The sequence below is a fragment of the Babylonia areolata genome, chromosome 21 (assembly GCF_041734735.1).
Source record: "Babylonia areolata isolate BAREFJ2019XMU chromosome 21, ASM4173473v1, whole genome shotgun sequence".
Taxonomy (NCBI): domain Eukaryota; kingdom Metazoa; phylum Mollusca; class Gastropoda; order Neogastropoda; family Buccinidae; genus Babylonia; species Babylonia areolata.
In genome coordinates, this window is record NC_134896.1 from 6,394,927 (window position 1) to 6,417,920 (window position 22,994).

The 22,994-nt window shown below is 40.5% G+C and overlaps 2 protein-coding genes across 2 annotated transcripts in view; one reads left to right on the forward strand and one right to left on the reverse strand.

Moving 5' to 3' along the window:
- Positions 1–1,998, reverse strand: part of LOC143296503 (poly [ADP-ribose] polymerase 1-like) — a 51,451-nt gene extending 49,453 nt beyond the window's left edge. Inside the window, exon 1 of the mRNA XM_076608471.1 lies at positions 1,759–1,998. Within this exon, the coding sequence (XP_076464586.1) occupies positions 1,759–1,878 (120 nt within the window). The 5' untranslated portion in view covers positions 1,879–1,998. The remainder of the gene's footprint in view (positions 1–1,758) is intronic.
- A 190-nt stretch (positions 1,999–2,188) lies between these two features.
- On the forward strand, positions 2,189–19,735 carry LOC143296504 (protein YIF1B-A-like). Its single transcript, XM_076608473.1, has 9 exons — positions 2,189–2,324; positions 4,223–4,369; positions 7,508–7,656; positions 8,911–9,015; positions 11,049–11,127; positions 11,624–11,681; positions 13,511–13,666; positions 14,864–14,957; positions 17,918–19,735. Exons 1-9 carry the CDS (start codon positions 2,297–2,299, stop codon positions 18,077–18,079), a joined length of 978 nt encoding a protein of 325 aa, XP_076464588.1. The 5' UTR covers positions 2,189–2,296; the 3' UTR covers positions 18,080–19,735.
- The last annotated feature ends 3,259 nt before the right edge of the window (positions 19,736–22,994 follow it).

The following is a 22,994-nucleotide window of genomic DNA, read 5'->3' on the forward strand; positions in this document are numbered from 1 at the left end:
AATAAATAAAACTTCCATGCTTAGCAAAAGAAGTTCCTGTTTGAACAAAAAATGATAATAATGACTGCTCTTGTTGTTGGGTCAGAATATCAGATCAAAGTGCCAAGTTTAGAGAATACAAAAAACATAAATATAACAGTAAATGCAGTTTGCAAAAAATAGGCTTCTCTTTCTCATCTTAAACATTACATTTTGAAATTATACTCAATACATAAAAAGCTTGGATTTTTTTAAAAAAGTGTATCACAAGTGAGTCTTGTAGGCCTTGCCTCTCTTGTTTTTTTTGTTTGTTTTTGTTGTTTTTTTGTTTTTGTGCCCATCCCAGAGGTGCAATATTGTTTTAAACAAGAAGACTGGAATTATAGTGGAAAGAACTGAATTTTTCCTGTTTTTATGCCTAATTTGGTGTAAAGACTTTGAAAAAGTGCTTAAAACACAGGGACAAGGGCTGTGGGGAGATCTTATCAAAAACTTTTATTTATTGAACGCAAGACAAGGACCCTCAAGGTGGATTTGGAAAGAAGGATTGAAACCATGGAAACCAAACCATCAAGCAACACACTGGACCTTATTAATTCTGCTGACATCAGTGAAGAAGAGAAAGCTACGCATGGATGGCCACATAATGAGATCCAACGTCCTTGCCAAAACAATACTCAAAGGTACTGCTGAGTAGAGATTTAGGGGACAACAGCAGAAATGATGAACTGACAACATTTACACAATGAACAGCCTCAGGAAAACCATTTGCAGATACCCTGGCTTTAACACACAACCAACAGACCTGGAGGAATCTAGTGAACAGTTCTTCATTTTGGCACCCCAATGACTTCTGAATTGAGGGGCAACAAGAGTTATCAATGAAAGGGACTGGGCACCCACTGAATCCTTATAGGTGGAGAGAGCTTTGAGTCATGAATACCTGACATGACTGGTTTCAACACCTGAATCAGCAAACAGGACTTGTCATAGGTCTTGGACATAACGCTTACCTGTCCGCTGTATCTTACCTATCTTTTACATAAACTGATAAAGCCAATTCATAAAATTAAAATGCTGGTCATTATGTATGGGCTTTTATCTGTAATATAAATCTATGCACTCAAAACAATAGATAATGCATTTGTTCATTTATTCCCAATCATATGTTACTGTTTGTTTACATTCATGTGCATGTGTGTATTTTGTGTTTGTTATGTGTTTGTGTAGTGTGAGGGTGTGTGCACTCTGGGTCTTCTTGTTTATGAGACTGCAAATTGTTGCATGTGCATTGTATGATCTATATATATATATATATATACACAGACAGTACTGTATGTGTGTGTGTGTGCGTGTTTGTGCGTGTTTGTCACGTGTGCGTGTGCTTTTGCATGCTTGTGTCAGTGTGTGCGTGTGGGTGCACACAGGTTTGCTGAGCTGTGACCATGCCAGAGTCAGATCAGAATGCGTGAAGTCGTTACTGCCTAAGGTTAATAAAAATTAAAGTGTGTCACTGTTTCGACATAAATCTTACACATAATATCTACTAGTTTAGTAGTTAACAACATATTTACTGAACTTCAGATCTGCATTTTTATAGTTTTGGCTTAAGTGCAAGTCATGCACTAGCACAGACAACAATATGTTACATAACAACACGAACTGGTAACAGCTGGCCCAACGATCATAATGAATAAACTAACCAGATAAGCTAATGACTATACACAGTCACTTTCCGAGAATCCCAACGGTTTTTTTTTTTTTGTTTTTTTTGCCTACCTGCACCATAATAGCCAGTCTCAACGAGTTCTGCATGATGTTCCCTTTGCACGCTTTGCAACCAGCCCTGCCACTTTTGGCATATTCTGCCTTGAAGGGCAAGTCGCTATGGTCCGACATCTTGTCAGTTTGCTCAAAGGACAGAATACCAAAATCACACCCAGAACAGAAACTGACGCGTTATGCACCGGCACCGATATGGCGGGAGTTGCTGTGTTGGATTGCACAAACTTTGCACACGTCACGCTTCTGCAAAACTGAAACTCTTTGCATCTTGCGTCGTCATCAGACGTTTGTACAGGAAAATATTTTCATGAGTATGCTTTAAAAATGTATCAGTTGTCATCTGTAATCGTTTTATTTTCAAACAAACTGTTTTAGGGCTTATAAATGTAAAATGTTTGCATTTCCCCTACTTTCGCTTTTTTAGTCTCGGTTGACTAAGACCTAAGGGACCCAAGACGACCGGATGTGAAAGTGTTCGGTTCCTGCCAACTTGACGGTGCTGAAAGCACCAAGTTATTGTTCAAACTTCGTGATGGACGTACCGTCAGAATATCGACAGCGTAAGTTTACGATCATCATGCGATCGCCAAAACGAAGTTTGTTAATTCTTATTTTACAGATTGCACTAAAAATGTTGAAAAGTTAGCCAATGTTGCATCCACATCCCACGTCTCTGGTTCGTAGCAGACGGAATGCAAGACGTGGCACACCTGAAAGAAGTTGCAGTGGCTGCAGAACTGCTACTGTTATAGGGAGCATTTTTGTCTGGAACCGCACCCTCTCTCTCTCTCTCTCTCTCTGTCTGTCTGTCTCTCTCTCTCTCTCTTAGAAGGATGACAGTTTTTAGTAACACTAAGTCTGTGAGACTTTTTTTCTACAGTTATTTGCCCATTCAGTGGTATCATTGACATTGGTCTGCAACATTACTTAGCAGAGTACTTGCGAAAAAAAAGTTAAATACTTATGAAGATTGGTGAAGGGTAATTAGATTAGATCCTTGTGTAAATTGTATTCTGGACATGATCAGCCCCTTGTTTTTTTTATATATTGTGAGTTATACATGACATATTGGTGACATATTGGTGATACTACAGATGATGTTGTATCATTTTTTATAATCTTATCATATAATATACTTATATGCCTGTATACATGTAGAGATGCCAACTGTTACAATTTTGCCGTATTTTGGTTTGCTGTTATGCTGAATCGCAGTTTATTCTGATGTTATGCCAACATCAAAATTGTCCCGACAAGTTCATTTTCAACTACATAGTGTGAACAAACATGCTTTCCTGTCATAACATTACCCAGATGCCCTAGACCTTTCGTTCACAAGGCCAGGGCAGTCACTGCTAACCTTGGTCTCACATGATGATTCTCAGCAAATCGCATGCATGTTTACATTGAAACAGCATTTTTGATGGCCACAATAGCCGAGTAGTTTAAGCATTGGACTTTCAGTCTGAGGGTCCCGGGTTTGAACTTCGGTAATGGTGCCTTGTGGGTAAACTAAAGGGCGGAGATTTTTCCAGTCTCCCAGGTCAACATATGTGCAGACCTGCTTGTGCCAGAACCCCCTTGTTATATGCAAGCAAAAGATAAATATGCACATTAAAGATCCTGTAATCCTTGTCAACGTTCCATGGGTTATGGAAACAAGAACATACCCAGCATGCACATACCTGAAAACAGAGTATGGCTGTCTAATGGCAGGGTAAAAGCAGTTATACATTTACTCGTGTACATGTACAAGTGAATATGGAAGTTGCAGCCAATGAACGAAGAAGAAGAAAAAGAAACATCATCAAGTGGACAAAACAAGTTATATATTGCAGTTACACCATGTTGCAGGTGGGCCTAAGTGTTTGTATGCATTGTACAGTTGTAGTTAGAATGTATGTTTGCTGATGTCACTCAGAGTCCGAGTATTCCTACCAAATTCCCTGGTTGTTCCTACAAAGACGTGACGGGGTTGGCATCTCTATACATGCTGTCAGGTATACATACAGTTATACATATCTGTGTGCATCCTTATATTTGTATATCTCCCTTTGCCTCCATAAAGAGGGCTTCCCAGACAATGTAAGTGGATGTGGGCACTGCATCTGTTCCTATCTACAGTAGACGGCCTTCAGCTTACAGCTGCCAATGTGCAGAGTCATAGCTAGAGGCTTGCAGCAACCTTCCCCCATTGCTACCTCTCCATGGTCACAGGTTGTGTTAGGGTATTGGTATGCCAGTCATGTTGTAGCAGAAGTCTTGTTCTTGGACGACAGGGCATGTCAGATGTCCAAATATATACTAATATATATATATATATATATATACATATATATATATATATATATATATATATATATATATATATATATATATATATACATGAATACATACATACATACATATATATGTCCATAGTAACTCAGATTTACTGACAGGGTGCTCCCTTTTTTAGCTGGCCAGAAACGGCGCGGCAAAGGAAATCGAGGAGGCGGTGGTACCTCCCGCCCCCAGCTGTTTGAAGACACCAGCAACAACCACCCAGCTCCCCCACCACAGCCACAGGGCTACCCCATGAACTATGGACAACAGCCACAGTATGGTATGGTATAATGATAATAATATTGATAATAATGATAGTGATAATAATAGCCACACAGGGCAGTGCTGTAAACTAGGAACAACAGCCACAGTATGGTATGGACCAGTGCTACATCAAGGAGGAGGCTAACTGGCACCTCAGTCTTGAAAGCCAGAAAGAAAAGAAAACAGTAGAAAGTGGTGTTTCTAGTCATAAATCAGTATCAAGAACAGTTAGCTAAAACTGAGAAAATCGTCTGGAGATATACCACTATGGATCAAATATGTGATTTTTCAACCTTTGGGAGGTATTTTCCTTCTTTTGATGATTTCATCAGCGACATCAGTGTATGTATAATATTACATAATGCGTACACCTTGGCATCTTCAAGGTTGATTAATAGTGATGATAATAATAGTAATGATGAGCATCTGTAATGCAAGAAGAGTTACAAAAATTAACGCCACAGAGCACAATAATCAAGAGTTACAAACAAGACAAATCAAATGCGTCACTGACAAAGTACACACACACACACACACACACACACACACACACAATTGCAATGTATGATAATACAATTCAGTAAAGTACAACACGATGCAGAACAATGTGATAATGTGAAACACAGTACAGTACAGTATGATACATTTCAAATTACAATACAGCGCAGTGCTACACATTTGCAGTACAGTATGTCTAAATACAATATATGAGAGTTTTGAAAGTTTTACAACTCGATTCAACAAACGTGTGTATGTTGTTGAATACAAATTAGAAAATATTACAGTACAGTATAGCTCAGTGTAAGGTATGTCATTGTGGTAGTGGGGGGGGTGGGAACTGGGTACATACATTTGTCAGATGAGGGTTGAGCCTTAGACTAGATTGAAAAGATTGAAGTAGTGATTAGTTTTTAATGTACTTTTTAACCCTTGGCTTGAAGTAGATACTAATGTGGTGATAGCTCAAGATGGCCTTAGTTGTCGGCAAGGCTCTAAACACCATAAATTGATTTGGGTGGGCACACCTTTTTGGGAGGGTTTTTTTCAAGGGGGGATGGAGGGGGTGGGGCGGTGCTATTGTTGTTTTTTTTATGTGTTGTTTTTGTGTGTGTGTTTTGTTGTGGTTTTTTTTGCTGCTGATGTAGTGTAGTTTATACGAACTGCACAGAACATTAAGATCCAGTTCTGAAAAGCTGCTTACAGTCCCAAGAACTAATCTGAAATGTGCTGGAAATAGGTCTTTCAGAGCTCAGGTTCCCCAAGTGTGGAATTCTCTACCTTCATCTCATAGAAATGCCTCTGATCTACATTCTTTTAAGTCAGATCTGAAAACTTGCCTTTTCCATAAGCAGTTTTGTTCTGGGCAGAACAGTTAAACCAAAGTATGTTGGTTAAGAAGTATCTTTGTACAACTTCACAAGTATTTTTGTTATCCTGTTTTAATTCATTGTGTGTTTTATGTAGTTTGGTCTTAGATGTGATGTCCCTTTTCTGTCTGGTTATTTTCAATCCCGTAAGTCCAAACGGAATTCTATATTAGAAATATTTTAATGCTGGTGCAATTCTGTTTTAAGTGCAGATGATATTTAATGTTAGCGTGCATGCACGTGTGTGTGTGTGTGTGTGTGTGTGTGTGTTCCATGAAATGCATTTTGTTTTAATCTGAGCCTTATTTACTTGATAGCTTTTATCATCGGATTCATCTCTGAAATGTGCTTTTGATTTATATGAACACATTGTATATTTATTTGTTGGCAGAGAGCTGTTGAAATGTTTTTTAAGGCATGTTTATATTCAACTGGATGATGAAAGGCGCTTTGAGCAGCATTGGTACTGGATATCACGCCATAGAAAAATTATGTATTATTATTATTATATGGATCAGTCAGTTGGCATGCTTTGACACTTCCTTGAAACTGAAACTGCACACGTGTTCAGCGCTTGACGTTTAGTTCATCCGAGGAGAGAACTTGACCCTGCATTCAACTCAGGAGGGAAAGGCGCCGCCTAAAAATAAAACGCTACCGCGGGAAGGGTTAGAGCTTTAACTTGGAAGAACTGAGAGCACAAAACGCTGTGAGTTCTCTTTCACGCTGCGCCTCCAGCCGTTATCAGCTGTTGGGAGGGAGAAAGACCAGTGTGCTGTTCCGCGCGATGGCAGCGGCCACAGGGAGAAAACAACACCTCTTCATTAACTTTTGATAACACGTTGCTTGTCAATGCAATCGCTTAATGAATAGTATGGTCTGAAAGAGCACAGTCTTAGCTTTAAAACGATAGGAAACTCAAATGTGAACATCCGATTATTTTTCTCAGGATAACTGTTTGAAAAAAGCAGGTATGCTTACCACCAGTTTGTTAACATGCATTTTGACACATTTTTAACACACTGAATCTAATCTCACAAAATTCGCTCAACACAGACAATACATTCCATGCACAGCATTACACATCAGCATGCCTCTCACTAACCTGTGTTGATAGCTGGAAATTCTGAAGGAAGCTGTGGCGTGTTAAAGATCACAACTGTTTTGCAGCTTGTACAAGTACTCCACAGGCACACTGATTCAGTCATTCACGCACATTGAAGAAAAGAGAGAGAAGGAAACAGAACGAAAGAAAGGAAGGGATGAAGGAGAGAAAGAGAGGCAAGGAAACAGCAGGGAAGAAAGACAGGGAAGAAAACAGAATGAAAGAAAGGAATGGAAGAAAGAAATGTGAGAGAACAGAATGTGAAGGAAAACCAAACTCACGGTACTTCTGCTATGAAAAAAACCCCACACCACCGCCAGTCACAATTGTCAGCACAGTTCTCTCAAGTAAATACTGCTATCTTAAAAAATATTTTCCAGCCAAAGAAAGTACTACCACCAACAAAAAGAGAAGTGTCCGCTCTTTCCAACAGTGCAAACATTAATGCCACAGATATAGGAGTATGCTCACCAGCCCGCTCAAAAGAGGCGCGCAAATTGCCACACTTTAATAGAAGACAAAGAAGGGTCAGTGACAGGTAAGCAGGCACAGCAGCTGACCTACTTATCAGTGTCTGGCACTATCAGGCCTGTCAGGGGGATCTCGCAGTCGGCTAAGTGTGTGGTTCTTCTTATAGCCTAGATAGCAGTGACTGACCCAATGTGTGTGTGTGTGTGGACAGGCTATGAGTTTGACCAGCCAGGGATGTACGCCCCACCACCCGGTGGTCAGTTCCCCGGTCAGCAGTTCCTCCAGGACCCTATGGCGTCCATGGCCATGCAGTACGGCACCACGCTGGCCGACCAGGGCAAGGAGTACGTCCACAAAAATGTGAGCTGCTGAAGACTCATATGTACACACGTCTGTTTGGAAAATTTAGTAGTGTTGGGCCTGTGCACTTTTGTTTGTGCTTTCACTTCTGTGAAACTGCATGTTTGTTGCATATCTGTTGTGGATGTGTGTTTGTGTGTGTATGTGTGCGTGTCTGTATGTTTATTTACATTTATTTGCTTATTTGTTTCTTTATTATTATTACTGTCTCTCTTTTTTTGTCTTTTTTTTTATAGTTTTTATTTATTTTTATTTTGTTTTATTTCTATTTTTTTTAAAATTATTTACTTATTCATTTATTTTTATTTTTCCTTGCATTTTATTTCATTATCTAGCTGCTTGCTTTTTCTTTTTTCTTTTTTTTTCCCCCTCAAGGCCTACTAAGCTTGTTGGGTTATGCAGCTGGTCAGTCATTTGCTTAGCAGATGTGGTGTATCGTATATATATATATGGCTTTGTCGGAACGCAGTGACACCTCCTGGAGTAACTGAACTGAACTTAACTGTTTGGAAATGTTGGTTTAAATGGAAAAAGAGGGCGCTAACCAGGGGGACAAAGGGGACGTTACCTACTTCCGGGAGGTTATCAGCCGTAGTACTTTCGTTTTCTCCGCATAGGCAGATAGTAGTTTGCACAGGACAGGAATGTCAGACCCCTGCCGGAGTCTGCTCTAGTTGGGTCACGGTAAGTATGTTATTTAAACATAATTTTAGATAGAAAATTTCCTTTTAAATACACATTGACCATGGCAAGGAATACATTCACAAAAATGTGAGCTGGTGAAGAGTCATATGTAGACACATGTCTGTTTAGAAATTGTTGTTTACATCAGTTACACATACTATACCGTGACCCACTGGTGCAGACTCCGGCAGAGTTATGTGCACATGCATAACTGTTTGTAAGTGTTTGTTGCACGCTGTTGTATATGTATCATTTCGTGTTCGCCTACCATATTAATATTATTAAAAACAGTCACCCTTCTTTGAGAGAGATGCGGCTATGGATATGTTTGAAAGTGTGTCACTGTTTCGACATAAATTTTACTTAAATATATATCAAATTTATACATTGTTTTTTTTCTTCGTTGTGAGGAAGAGGGTGGGACTAGGATGAGCATTTGTCAGAAGAAGAAAAAAAAGTAACGTTGTTAACATTAGCAGTTAACTACAAAAGTAGTGAATATCATTTAATGTGTCAATGCCATATTCAACAGCCAAACAATGTTTGAGGTTACATGTGTTTTCTGTGCAGTTAGAGAAGTATGTGGCCCCATCCAAGCTGAAATTCTACTTCGCTGTGGACACAACATACGTCGGCAAAAAGCTGGGGCTCATTTTGTTCCCTTATGCCCATTCTGTGAGTTACTTTACTCTTTGTTGATAAAAAATGGTATGCCTGGGGAAAAAAGCTGGGTTTTTTTTTTTCTTTGTTGTTGATAAAGAAGGCTTTTTTTGTCATCTTTTGATTGGAGTAGTTAACATTGTTGTTTTTTCTCCTTTTTTTTTTTTTCCTTTTTTCTTACCGAAAGGTATTTATACATATTAATGCTGATTTAGGAGAACAAGTTGACCATAGCCATATGTTATTCCACAATTGAATTTGTATGTTATGAATTTTTTTAATCAGAAAGTAGAAGTTGTTTGATGAAAATGTGAAGCAACTTGATGTTGCAGTGTGGCTATGAACTGAGGGGCATGTTGCAAAATAAAAATGATGATCACTTATCATTGTATGCCTCAGTTTGACATGAATTCTTGGAAAGTATGTGTGTGTGTGTGTGTGATTCAATTTGATTTATTTTACTTAAAGCTGATTCTTCATTGGTGATATTATTCATGAATAAAGATGGTAGGGGGTTAGGATAAAGGTAGCATGGGAGTAGGTGTGTTTCATGTGTGTGTGTCGTGTGTGTGTGTGTGTGTGAGGACAGTAACATTGTTAACAACTGAAGTTGATTAACTGCAAAAATAGTGAATTTCACTGTACTAATGTCAGTGCCAGATTCTTCATTCAAAGCATTTTAAATGGAACATTGAAGAAGAATATGTTCACCAGATGTATATGAACAAGCGCATGTTTTCTGAACATTTGGTCTTCCATGAGTTTAAATGGAGTTTAAAATGTATCTCAGGGTAGTGTAAATTTCACTTTGAATGTGATCCTTCTACAGGTACATTTCAAATCAAGAACTCATTTTGTAGTTGTCCAGCTTCACAACACTTTGTGATTTTTTTTAATTTTTTTTATTGCACCATGTTTCACTGATGTGTCCACCATTCCATATCCATATATGTATAGTATTACTTTTGGTGTCATATACTGTACCATGTCAAACTGATGCAAACTAGGCCTATTGGTTTGCTCTGCTTGGCCAAATTTCGCGCGGCTAACAGTGAAAAGACGGGCCCACCCGCTCTCAGCCAATCAAACGCCTCTAAAAACTATAAGCGCTTAATCATTCCTTTGGCCAAGGCTATTACTTTTTGTCACAGCAGCTTTCTCTGTGAGTGCGAAATTCAGGCTGCTCTCCCCTGGGAGAGTGCATTGCTACAGTGCATTCCCGCACCGTTTGTTTTTACCTTGCTGTCTGTAGTTTTGTTTTACTACCAAAGTGGATTTTTGTTTCTACAGAATTGTGCCAGGGACAATCCCTCTGTTGCCATGGGTTCAACAGGATTGTGCCAGGGACAATCCCTCTGTTGCCATGGGTTCAACAGGATTGTGCCAGGGACAATCCTTCTGTTGCCTTGGGTTCAACAGAATTGTGCCAGGGACAATCCCTCTGTTGCCATGGGTTCAACAGGATTGTGCCAGGGACAATCCTTCTGTTGCCATGGATTCAACAGAATTGTGCCAGGGACAATCCTTCTGTTGCCATGGATTCAACAGGATTGTGCCAGGGACAATCCCTCTGTTGCCATGGGTTCAACAGGATTGTGCCAGGGACAATCCTTCTGTTGCCTTGGGTTCAACAGAATTGTGCCAGGGACAGTCCTTCTGTTGCCATGGGTTCAACAGAATTGTGCCAGGGACAATCCTGTTGCCATGGATTCAACAGGATTGTGCCAGGGACAATCCTTCTGTTGCCTTGGGTTCAACAGAATTGTGCCAGGGACAGTCCTTCTGTTGCCATGGGTTCAACAGAATTGTGCCAGGGACAATCCCTCTGTTGCCATGGGTTCAACAGGATTGTGCCAGGGACAATCCCTCTGTTGCCATGGGTTCATTTGTGTGTGTGTGTGTGTGAAGTGAGTGCATGCTGTGCACAGGACTTTGGTTTATCATCATCTCATCTGAATGAGAATATGGTCTAAAAATATGGTCAAACATATCCACGCAAATCTGTGTGTGCTTGCATGGTTGATGTTGTGGTGTGGTGGCCGTGCCAGGACTGGACAGTACAGTACAGTGAGGAGGACCCTGTAGCTCCACGCTACAATGTCAACGCCCCTGACCTGTATATACCAGGTGAGACATCACGGATTGCTTGCTGTCTCTCCCTCCCTCTCTCTCTCACTCAAACTCACCTCATTCGCTCGCTCTCTCTCCCTCCCCCTCTCTCTCTACCTCGCTTCCTCTCTCTCTTAATACAATGCAATACTACAATACAATACAGTACAATACAAATGCTGGATAACAATTCTTGTGGGTAGGATGGTGGGGAAGGAGATTTCTGCAATACATTGTCTCCCTTGGTCTACCTGGCAAGTTCTACCATTGTGTAACTGTGAACACCATTTTCTAAACTTTTTGTGTGTGTGAGTGTGTCTTATTTGGCACAGCTCTCTGCACGTGAGTACCCAGCGCTGCAAAGATCCAGTCTTGGGTGAGTGGATGGGAAACCTGCTTGACACGCACGAATCATGTCCCTGTGTGTGAGGCTTGTGTGTGTGTGTGTGTGTAATTTTGTTATTATAAAATGGGGGAAATAAAGCTAAACCTTTCATGTTTCTTTTCCTTTCAGTGATGGCATTTGTCACGTACATCCTTGTGGCTGGCGTTATGCTGGGAATACAAGAGAGGTGTGTAGTGATCAATTAAAAGATACCTTTCTTCTTTTTCTTTTTTTTCCTTTTTTTTTCTATCTCTCACTCATGCTCATTTCTTTTTCTCTGTGTGTTTTCTTCACCACAGACATATACTTTGTGTTTCATTAATTTTCGATCAGTGCTTACAGATTCTTGAATGAGATTCTTGCTTCAGTGCGGATTGTTTAGTGTGCGACAGGCGCAGTAGTGGTTAAAGGGTTGGATTTTCAATCTGTGGGTTACGGGTTTGAATCTCTGTAACGGTGCCTGGTGGGTAAAGGGTGGAGAATTTTCCAATCCCCCAGGTCAACATGTGTGCAGACCTGCTAGTGCCTGAACCCCCTTCATGTGCATATGCAAGCAAAAGATCAAATATGCACGTTAAAGATCCTGTAATCCATGTCAGTATTTGGTGGGTTATGGAAACAAGAACATACACAGCATGCACCCCCCCGAAAATGGAGTATGGCTGACTATATGGTGGGTAAAAACGGTCATGCATGTAAAAGCTTACTCGTGTACATACGAGTGAACGTGGGAGTTGCAGCCCAGAAATGAAGAAGAAGAAGTTTAGTGTGCCTGTCTGTCTGTCTGTGTGTTGGTGGTGAGTGCATGCTACAGTGTATGTGTGAATGTGTCTACATGCATGTGTGTGTGTATGTATGTGTGCGTATATGTTTGTGTGTATATGTGGGTGTTGTGGTGTGTTGTGTTATGTTATGTTGTAGGACTGAGGGCTGTCATGTCCATACCTGTGTCATGTCAGGTCTTTCAGAAGGGTATTTTTATTTATCAGATGTTTATTAAGTGAAGGAGGCATCATTGTCTAAATCTGTCATGGGTTGGACTTCAGACCCAGTGTTCACCAGTGATCAGTGTTTGAGGCCCCATGTTGGTCTGGTGTTGTGTGCTTTGGAAAGTCAGTGGCATATATATATATATATATATATATATATATATATATATATATATATACATATATATATATATACATACATATATATATATATATATATATATATATGTACACACATATATATATATACACACATATATATATATATATATATATATCCATACCTTTTTTGTAAATCAGATGAAATCCTTTCCATCATGTACTCTTTATCTGGCAGAGGAGCTGCAGTATGTGTTTTTTTCTGTAGTATTTATAGAAAATGTTTTAGGGGAGTAGGTATTTATGTATGTATCTACTTACCTATGTATGTATTCATGTGTGTGTTTATACCTTCAGTGATAACTATGTATTGACTTTTTTTTTTTTTTAGATGTCTGATAATTTATTTGTATATCTTCTTACCTGTGTATGTATTCATTGTTTGTGTGTATACCTTCAGCAATAGCAATGTTTTTGTGTGCGGGTTTTTTTTTTGGTATTTATGTACGTATCTGCTTAACTATATATGTATTCCTGTTTATGTGTTCATACCTTCAATAATAGCTGTGTATTGTATTGTGTCTGCTTGGAAAAAGAAGGAAGATGCATGATCTTCACATAAACACACCACACTGATCAGGCCTTGAGAGTGTACGCTAGGTTTCTGACATTTATATTGAAAAAAGAAAAAGAATGAATAGATAATGAAAGATAAAATAAATTGTTTTAAAAAATGCCCACATTCTGACATCAGTGTGCAAATGCACGCTTGCATGCTCGCACATGCATGTGTGCACACACACACACACACACACACACACACACACACACACACACACAGTGACATAAATACCGTATGTGCGGCTCACAGAATACGTAGCACATCACATGGTGGGGATGACGTATGCACATGTAATGTGCTGTGCAGGTTCACTCCAGAGCAGATAGGCATCCAGGCCAGCACAGCGTTGGTGTGGATCATCATAGAGCTGGTGGCCTCTGTCCTCGGCCTCTACATCATGAACCTCACTGCCAACCTCAAGTACACCGACTGTCTCGCTTACTCTGGATACAAGTTTGTTGGGTAGGTATGAGGGTGTGGGCTGTTCTCTTTTGTGTTTGAGAGAGGAGAGATACCTCTTTGTCAGGTAAACAGACTGCCTTGCTTACTCACGCTACATTTGTTGGGTAGGTGGGTGCAGGTTTTGGGCGTTCTCTTCTGTGTTTGAGAGAGGAAAGATACAAAAGATACAATCTTTGTTAGGTAAACAGACTGCCTCATTTACTCTGGCTACATGTTTGTTGGGTAGGTGTGAGGGTGTGAATTTGGGGTGTTCTCTTTTGTGTTTGAGAGAAGACAGATATGGTTTTTGTTGTTGTTTTTTTGTGTGTGTTTGCCTCAGATTTTGAGATGTATTATTTTCTCCATTTCAGTGGTGGTGAGTGGTGATGGGGTTGATGAAGATGTTGCTATGGGGGTCTGTTCAGTTTGGGACCACTCTACAAGGCTGCACTCTCAAAATGTCCCGGCGTCAACAAGGCTGAGAGATACAGACACCTGCAGTGTTGGTCAGGGAATCAGCACAGCATTCCCAGTGACACATCTGTTAAGTGAATGACCCTTGACTGTGTGGTCCCAGTCTTCCCATTAGAGCCCAAGGCACACTCAACTCTGGGTAGGAGTTGGCCACAGGCCCCCAAAAAACCCACCTCAGATGGGGATTGAACCTGCATCCTCCCAGTCATCAGTACTGGATGCTAACCACTTTGCCACTGAGGCAGGATACATTCTTTATTGAGTGCACAAAGTGTTGCTTACTCAGCTACAGGTTTGTTTGGTATGTATGTGGGTATGGGATGTTGTCTGCATGGATGAAGTAGCTTGCACAGTGGGTCATGGTAGGTATGTCAGATTAGACATCAGTTTGAGAAAATAATGTCCTTTTAGTCACTTTGTATGGGTGTTGGCTATTCAGATGCACGCAGTTTTTGGGAAGCGGCTGAGTTTTGTGTTTGTGTGTGCGCGACTTCAAGTGTGTTTATTCAGGCATGTGTAGGATTATTTGAAGAGGGAGGTGTGGGGGAGAGGGATGGAGGAGATGGTTGTGGGTGGGAGTGGGGGTATGGGGTGGAGGGCAGAAGATGATTGGAGGAAATAAATAAAGCGGTGGGGTGGTAAAGTGTACGCTTTGGAGAGAAGATAAATTTAGAGTAAAGCGAGCCCGAAAGTTGTCCGGTTGTTTGTATTTTCCTTGCTGATGGTGTGCCTGTGTGGTTTCAGGATGATCTTCAGCTTGCTGGGCGGCATGGCGTTTCAGGGTACCGGCTATTACATCACCCTGCTCTGGTTCAGTGTCGCTTTGACCTTCTTCCTGGTAAGACCGCCAGTGGATCTCACTTTTTTCTTTTTTTTTTTTTTTTTTTTTTTTAATTTGTGGCCCATCAGTATAGGAAGTGTTGTGGTTAAGTGGGTTAGGTATTTTATTTCCAATCCAGAGTTCACTACTGATCAGGGTTCGATGCCATGCCGCCGCCGCCCCCGCCGCCAGGGTGTTGTGTCCTCGGAATGATGCTTTACCCTTTCATATCTGTGTGGAGTGTGGAAAATCGGAGTAAAGCGCCTTTCCCCAAGGAACCAACACCATGACGAAGCAGGGCCTCGAACCCTGATCACTGGTGAACACCAGAAGTCCCAACGCCTGATTCTGCCTTGGCGCCTCCGTACAAGTTACAAGAAAGAAAAAAACTGACAAAAGAACATGTGAAGAAATGAACAAGGTTGAGACTGGGTGGTTTTTTGCAGGTGTGCAGTTTGAAAGAGAAAGTGGTTGGTTGGTTTTATACAAGTGTGAAGCTTGAAAGAGAAAGTGGTTGGTTGGTTTTATACAAGTGTGAAGCTTGAAAGAGAAAGTGGTTGATTATTTTTATACAGGTGTGCAGCTTGAAAGAGAAAATGGTTGATTATTTTTATACAGGTGTGCAGCTTGAAAGAGAAAGTGGTTGGTTGGTTTTATACAGGTGTGCAGCTTGAAAGAGAAAGTGGTTGGTTGGTTTTATACAAGTGTGAAGCTTGAAAGAGAAAGTGGTTGATTATTTTTATACAGGTATGCAGCTTGAAAGAGAAAGTGGTTGGTTATTTTTATACAGGTGTGCAGCTTGAAAGAGAAAGTGGTTAGTTATTTTTATACAGGTGAGGAGCTTGAAATAGAAAGTGGTTGGTTATTTTTATACAGGTGTGCAGTTTGAAAGAGAAAGTGGTTGGTTATTTTTATACAGGTGTGCAGCTTGAAAGAGAAAGTGGTTGGTTGGTTTTATACAGGTGTGCAGCTTGAAAGAGAAAGTGGTTGATTTATAACAGGTGTACAGTTTGAAAGAGAAAGTGGTTGGTTATTTTTATACAGGTGTGCAGCTTGAAAGAGAAAGTGGTTGGTTATTTTTATACAGGTGTGCAGCTTGAAAGAGAAAATGGTTGATTATTTTTATACAGGTGTGCAGCTTGAAAGAGAAAGTGGTTGGTTGGTTTTATACAGGTTGCAGCTTGAAATAGAAAGTGGTTGGTTATTTTTATACAGGTGTGCAGCTTGAAAGAGAAAGTGGTTGGTTGGTTTTATTCAGGTGTGCAGCTTGAAAGAGAAAGTGGTTGATTTATAACAGGTGTACAGTTTGAAAGAGAAAGTGGTTGGTTATTTTTATACAGGTGTGCAGTTTGAAAGAGAAAGTGGTTAGTTATTTTTATACAGGTGTGCAGCTTGAAAGAGAAAGTGGTTGATTATTTTTATACAGGTGTGCAGCTTGAAAGAGAAAGTGGTTAGTTATTTTTATACAGGTGTGCAGCTTGAAAGAGAAAGTGGCTGGTTGGTTTTATTCAGGTGTGAAGCTTGAAAGAGAAAGTGGTTGGTTATTTTTATACAGGTGTGCAGCTTGAAATAGAAAGTGGTTGGTTATTTTTATACAGGTGTGCAGCTTGAAAGAGAAAGTGGTTGATTGGTTTTATACAGGTGTGCAGCTTGAAATAGAAAGTAGTTGATTATTTTTATACAGGTGTGCAGCTTGAAAGAGAAAGTGGTTGGTTATTTTTATACAGGTGTGCAGCTTGAAAGAGAAAGTGGTTAGTTATTTTTATACAGGTGTGCAGCTTGAAAGAGAAAGTGGTTAGTTATTTTTATACAGGTGTGCAGCTTGAAAGAGAAAGTGGTTGATTGGTTTTATACAGGTGTGCAGCTTGAAATAGAAAGTGGTTGGTTATTTTTATACAGGTGTGCAGCTTGAAAGAGAAAGTGGTTGGTTGGTTTTATACAGGTGTGCAGCTTGAAATAGAAAGTGGTTGGTTATTTTTATACAGGTGTGCAGTTTGAAAGAGAAAGTGGTTAGTTATTTTTATACAGGTGTGCAGCTTGAAAGAGAAAGTGGTTGACTGGTTTTATACAGGTGTGCAGCTTGAAAGAGAAAGTGGTTAGTTATTTATAACAGGTGTGCAGTTTGAAAGAGAAAGTGGTTGGTTGGTTTTATACAGGTGTGCAGCTTGAAAGAGAAAGTGGTTGACTGGTTTTATACAGGTGTGCAACTTGGAATAGAAAGTGGTTGGTTATTTTTATACAGATGTGCAGCTTGAAAGAGAAAGTGGTTGACTGGTTTTATACAGGTGTGCAACTTGGAATAGAAAGTGGTTGGTTATTTTTATACAGATGTGCAACTTGAAAGAGAAAGTGGTTGATTTATAACAGGTGTGCAGCTTAAAAGAGAAAGTGGTTGATTGGTTTTATACAGGTGTGCAACTTGGAAGAGAAAGTGGTTGGTTATTTTTATACAGGTGTGCATCTTGAAAGAGAAAGTGGCTGGTTATTTTTTATACAGGTGTGCAGCTTGAAAGAGAAAGTGGTTAATTTATAACAGGTGTGCAGCTTGAAAGAGACAGTGATTGGTTTTTAGTAGGTGTGCTGCTTGAAAGAGGAAAATTGTTGGTTTTTTGCAGTGTGTAGCTTGAAGGAGAAAATGGTTGGTTTTTCAGTTCTGCAGCTTGAAAGAGAAAGTGGTGTTTTTTGTGTGTGTTTTTTTGTTGTTGTTTTTGTTTTTGCAGGTGTGCAGATTGAAAGAGAAGTGGGTTTGTTTGTTGTTTGTTTTTTGTTCTTTTTTTCTCTTTTTTTTTTGTTCTTTATTTCTTTTTTTTTCTTTTTTCCTTTTTTTTGCTGCTTAAAAGGGAAAATGGATGGCTTTTCACAGTTGTGCAGCTTGGAAGAGAAAATGGTTGGGTTTTTTTTTTTGGCAAGTGTAAAAGAAAATGGCTGGTATTTTGCAGGTGTGCAGCTTGAAAGTGGTTGGGTTTGTTTTTTTTCAGGTGTGCAGCTTGAAAGAGAAAGTGACCCACTCGTCGGCGGGGGAGGAGTACCGGCGAGGCGGCACCAAACGCAGCCTGTACTTCACGGTGGCCGTGGCTCTGGCACAGCCCCTCCTCATGTGGTGGCTCACCTCACACATCATGTTCGGACGCAAAGCGTAGTGCTGGCCCGGCGGACTCGGCCTGTTCTGTGTACTCCTGCTGACCCCGTGGGGGTCGGTCATTCACCTGTTCGGATCTCGAGCCTTGTCATGTCCGTCATGTCATTCGTTAGGTGCCAAGTCTTGTCACTGTGACTGCGGATGTGAAACGTTGGACTTGGTCCTTAGGAAAATAACTGGCTGTGTGAGGTTTTGTGAAAGATGTGTTGTGAGGTGAGTGGATGGTTTGAACAGTAGCGTTGGTGACGTTTTGTTTCTTGAGAAGTGAGGCGAATATTGTGTGCATTGACTTCAGTAACACAGGTTGTTTCTTGTGAATTGAGTTGATGATACGTGCAGTGAGTTTGGTATTGTTTTGTTTCTTGTAAATTGAACAGATGATGTGTGGGGTAACTTCTGTGGCATGTTTTTTGTTGTAAATTGAGTGAATGGCTTGTTCAATGACCTTGATAGCATGCATTGTGTGGAACTGTTGTTTGTGGATTTTTCCTCACCTGCTGTCCTTTTGACTTGTAAATATATATATATATGCCTAAGTACATGAGCAGTGCAAAGCTGACTGACTTGCTTCCGCTAGTTTATGAGAAAACATAAACCACATTAACCAGTCTCTCTTTGCTTTTGACTCACTTGTGGGTGTAATTCACACAGTCGGTGTGGTGGTTCATGGTGCATTTAAGCCAGTGTTGCAGCTTGTTCGCTGCCGTGTTGGTCTCTACCCAGGGGTCAAATCTGGCTAGCCTAGATTAGCCCTGGGGTCTGCGTTCACTAGCTTGGGATGACTCCTGGAGGTAAACTTGGAACTGGAACGGTCAGAACTGACTTCCCCCCCTACCACTCCACCCCTTGAAATTTATCCGTTCCCGTTTGTATTGGATGTGGAAATTGAAATGACCCATTAGGGTAAATTTACCATGACCCCAACCCGTAACAACTTGACCTAAAGGGCGTCAACCAGCCGGTCATTAAACACTTCAGGGGTAAATTTGGCTCAGAACCAATGCAGGCTATCAAAGTAAAAAAGGTACCACATTTGCCTCTGTTAAGTTAAAATTAGAAGGTAGTGAGTCGGTAATGGCCAGCTCAGAATAACCCTCCTTCCTTCTTAGCAGCTTGAGTAAACCTGCAGAATGGTGGTCATTTTTAAAATACGGGGTGTGGGGAGCAACAGCAGGGTAGAAACGTGTGGCGTATGTAAAAGCCATTTACATTTATCCATCAAGGTGCAGCCCACAAATGCAGATTATTTAAATGTATTTTCTCATTCACTTTTCACCATTAGACAAAAAAAAAAAGTGGTCACCATTGTGAATATTATTGGAGTGTTATGCGAACATTGTACAGATTTAACTGGTTTATGATAAGTGGTTCAGGTAGTTTCTTGAAGTTTGCGGTTCGTTTGAAATGAATAAAATTCATAATTTAAGATATTTGATTTTATATTTAAGTTGTACATTAATGCTGTGTGAATTTGAATGTTGATAGTCTATGTCCCTGGTCTCTTGCCTTGTACCAACATTCATATGCTCTCTTTTGTCTCCACTTTAAACCCAGCATGTTAATGTCTTTTTGTTGTTTTTTATCTGTATCTTTGGTGCATGTCACTGTTGACAGGTTGCAAGAATGTCTTGTTAAGGGGAAAGGGTGGGGGTGGGGGATCACTGCCATATATAATGTAGACAATGAGATTGAGTGAATGGTACATAAAGTGGACACATGAGGTTAAGTCTCGTTTACTTATTGACTCTGTCAGTCTGTGTGTGTGTGTGTATGCGTGGTGTGGTGTGGTGTGTGTGTGCATGCAAGCATTTCATTTGTAATTTGACACAAAAAGTGAATGATGGCATATAAAAATTCTTGTTCAGATAACGTGTACCAAATGCACACCCCACCTGCCAAGCTTTGAGGGAGGGGTGTGTGGGGGGGATAAAATATGTAACTCTTCCAACACCTGATACTGAAAGCAAGTCAGCTTTCTGTGTCGAATAAAATTAACAATGTTTTGGAGTAGGCAGCTGAGTAGTGGACTGAGAAGAACCAAAACATGGAAGTTGGCAAGGAGAAGAAAATGAAGAGTGAATGCTGTACTTCATCTGTGACACCTATCTTTCAACCTGTCTTCTAAATATCAGAGAAGCACAAATGCTCAAGGGTTAGTCCTGTCAAGGTCTTCAATGTCGGCAGATTCACTGGGGGCAGTCACTGGAGGGGGATGCTCCACACAATTATTGTCGTCAGTGGTATCCTTAGCAAATCATATCAGAACAGGCACTTCTAAACTGGTGTGTGGCCTCCTGCCATTCCCTGACAATTCCCTGTGGACTGCTGATACTGTGATTGCGACAGACAAACCCTGGTGTGGCAGTGTATGGGGGACTCAGAATGAGCAACGTCAGAGTAATGCCACTGAAACGGTGCAGATGATGTGATAGAAAAAAAACAAACCAAAAAAAATCAATGATTTTCAATCACACTTCCAATCAATCACATCAACAGTGTGTAACAACAGCAACAAAACATCAAGTGTCAAGATGTATTAAGCACCAAAGATATAATAACGCAGGACAATGAGCTCTACAAAAAAACAAAGCACAGTTTCTGCATCCAAATTAACATGATGAAAACAAAGCGGTTTCTCTACTACATACGTATCAAAATACTTTTGGACCACCTACACGCTGATCAGACATCATTCAGATCTAAACACCATGCCAGGACACAAGTTCAGTTATGAATGAGGATGATGATAATGTGGGTAAAAGCAAAACAAAAAACAAAGTGTCGCTAGTGCAAAGTCAGAAGATTTCATTCAACATAAAACGTCAGGTACATTTTTTGGTTAATGAACAATCACACACCGACACACAACAATCCTAGTTCTTCAACAATGCCATTGCACTTAACAGATTGCAAGCAAAAGCTCATTTCACAAACCAAAAGTATAACCCCCCACACGCCCCAACTCCCCCATTTCAATTATACAAACATCTTTTATTGAAGCATAACATGGCAAGCTAGCTAACAAGGGGTAAAATTGTAAAAAAAAAGTTAAGTGAACCAACAAATAGAAGCAAAAAGATTTCATGCCCACCTCCAAAGTCGTACAGATAAAGATCGACAGGGATTTCGGTATAAAGCCCAATTTCATCCAGTCTCTAAGACGTGACATGCATGACAGCCAGTCGTGTCTATGACCATCAGAAGAACAGAGGAGACCACCGCTGTCCTCTACTATCTGGCATAAAATTTGATTCTAGTGGAGAGTGTCTAACCTCAGTTACATCCCCACTCTCGGTCAAGAAGGCTTTGGGACAGTCTGCATGGGGATGGTCCCCAAAGGCCAACTAGCCCCCAAGGCTGCTGCACTATGAGTCAGAGTAATCTTGCCTCTTAGTTTGAGAGTCATAGCTCTTCAAAAAAGTAAAAGCTGGAAATGACTTCCAACTGCTGTGGAGAAACCATTGATATAGAGCTCTCTCTTTACTGATGGCCCAACTGTAAGTGTATGCTAATCTCAGGACCAAGCAGCATTGAACCTGCCCACAGTATTCGCAATGTCTGCTGACAACAACTGTGAACTAAAAACAGTGGCTGTGAACAACTGATAAGCGAACACAACATCACACAGCCCTGAGATGAGAATAGCGCACTGGGTCAATCTGGAACAGAAAGGAACCACTGCAGACAAAAAACAGACAGGAAAGAGTCCTACACTTCACTTCTATGTCACTGGTACGTCAATGCGCTCAAAACACCAGCGACAGACAGAAAAAACAAAACAAACGACAGAGAAAAAACAACAACACTTAACAACTCTGGTTTTGAGGCACCAAAGACAGACACACCAAATAAAAACAACCAGAAAAAAAACATAAAAAAGACGCTTTACAATTCTGATATAGAAACGCCAGACAAACAGGAAAACGAAAACTACTTAACAACAATGTAATAGAAACACCACTTAAACACTTTTTTTTTTATTTTTTTTTTATAGAAACATAAGAGACGGGGGTGGGGGGGACCCAACACTGCTATAGAAAAACCAGAGACAGACAGGGAAACCCAACACTGCTATAGAAACACTAGAGACAGATGGAAAAACCCAACACTGCTGTAGAAACACCAGAGACAGACAAGGAAAAACCCAATACTGCAATAGAAACCAGAGACAGACAGAAAAACCCAACACTGCTATAGAAACACCAGAGACAGACAGAAAAACCCAATACTGCAATAGAAACCCGAGACAGACAAGAAAAAAAAAGACAACACTGCTATAGAAACACCAGAGACAGACAGAAAACCAGCGACAGACAAGAAAAACACCAAGACTGCTATAGAAACACCAGAGACAGACGGAAAACCAGAGACAGACAAGAAAAAACCCAGCCAACACTGCTATAGAAACACCAGAGACAGAAGGAAAACCAGAGACAGACAAGAAAAAACCCAGCCAACACTGCTATAGAAACACCAGAGACAGACGGAAAACCAGAGACAGACAAGAAAAAACCCAGCCAACACTGCTATAGAAACACCAGAGACAGACGGAAAACCAGAGACAGACAAGAAAAAACCCAGCCAACACTGCTATAGAAACACCAGAGACAGAAGGAAAAACCCAATACTGCTATAGAAGCACCAGAGACAGACATAAAAACCCAACACTGCTACAGAAACACCAGAGACAGACAAGGAAAAAACAACAACACTGCTACAGAAACACCAGAGACAGACAAGGGAAAAAACCCAACACTGCTATAGAAACACCAGAGACAGAAGGAAAAACCCAATACTGCTATAGAAGCACCAGAGACAGACATAAAAACCCAACACTGCTACAGAAACACCAGAGACAGACAAGGGGGAAAACCCAACACTGCTATAGAAACACCAGAGACAGACATAAAAACCCA

Excerpts from the sequence above, each read along its gene's own strand:
- LOC143296504 (XM_076608473.1), top strand. The coding sequence starts at position 2,297 with ATGGACGTACCGTCAGAATATCGACAGC. Across the intron at positions 11,682-13,510 it reads ATGCTGGGAATACAAGAGAG|GTTCACTCCAGAGCAGATAG; the intron begins GTGTGTAGTGAT and ends TGTGCTGTGCAG. Across the intron at positions 13,667-14,863 it reads TCTGGATACAAGTTTGTTGG|GATGATCTTCAGCTTGCTGG; the intron begins GTAGGTATGAGG and ends GTGTGGTTTCAG.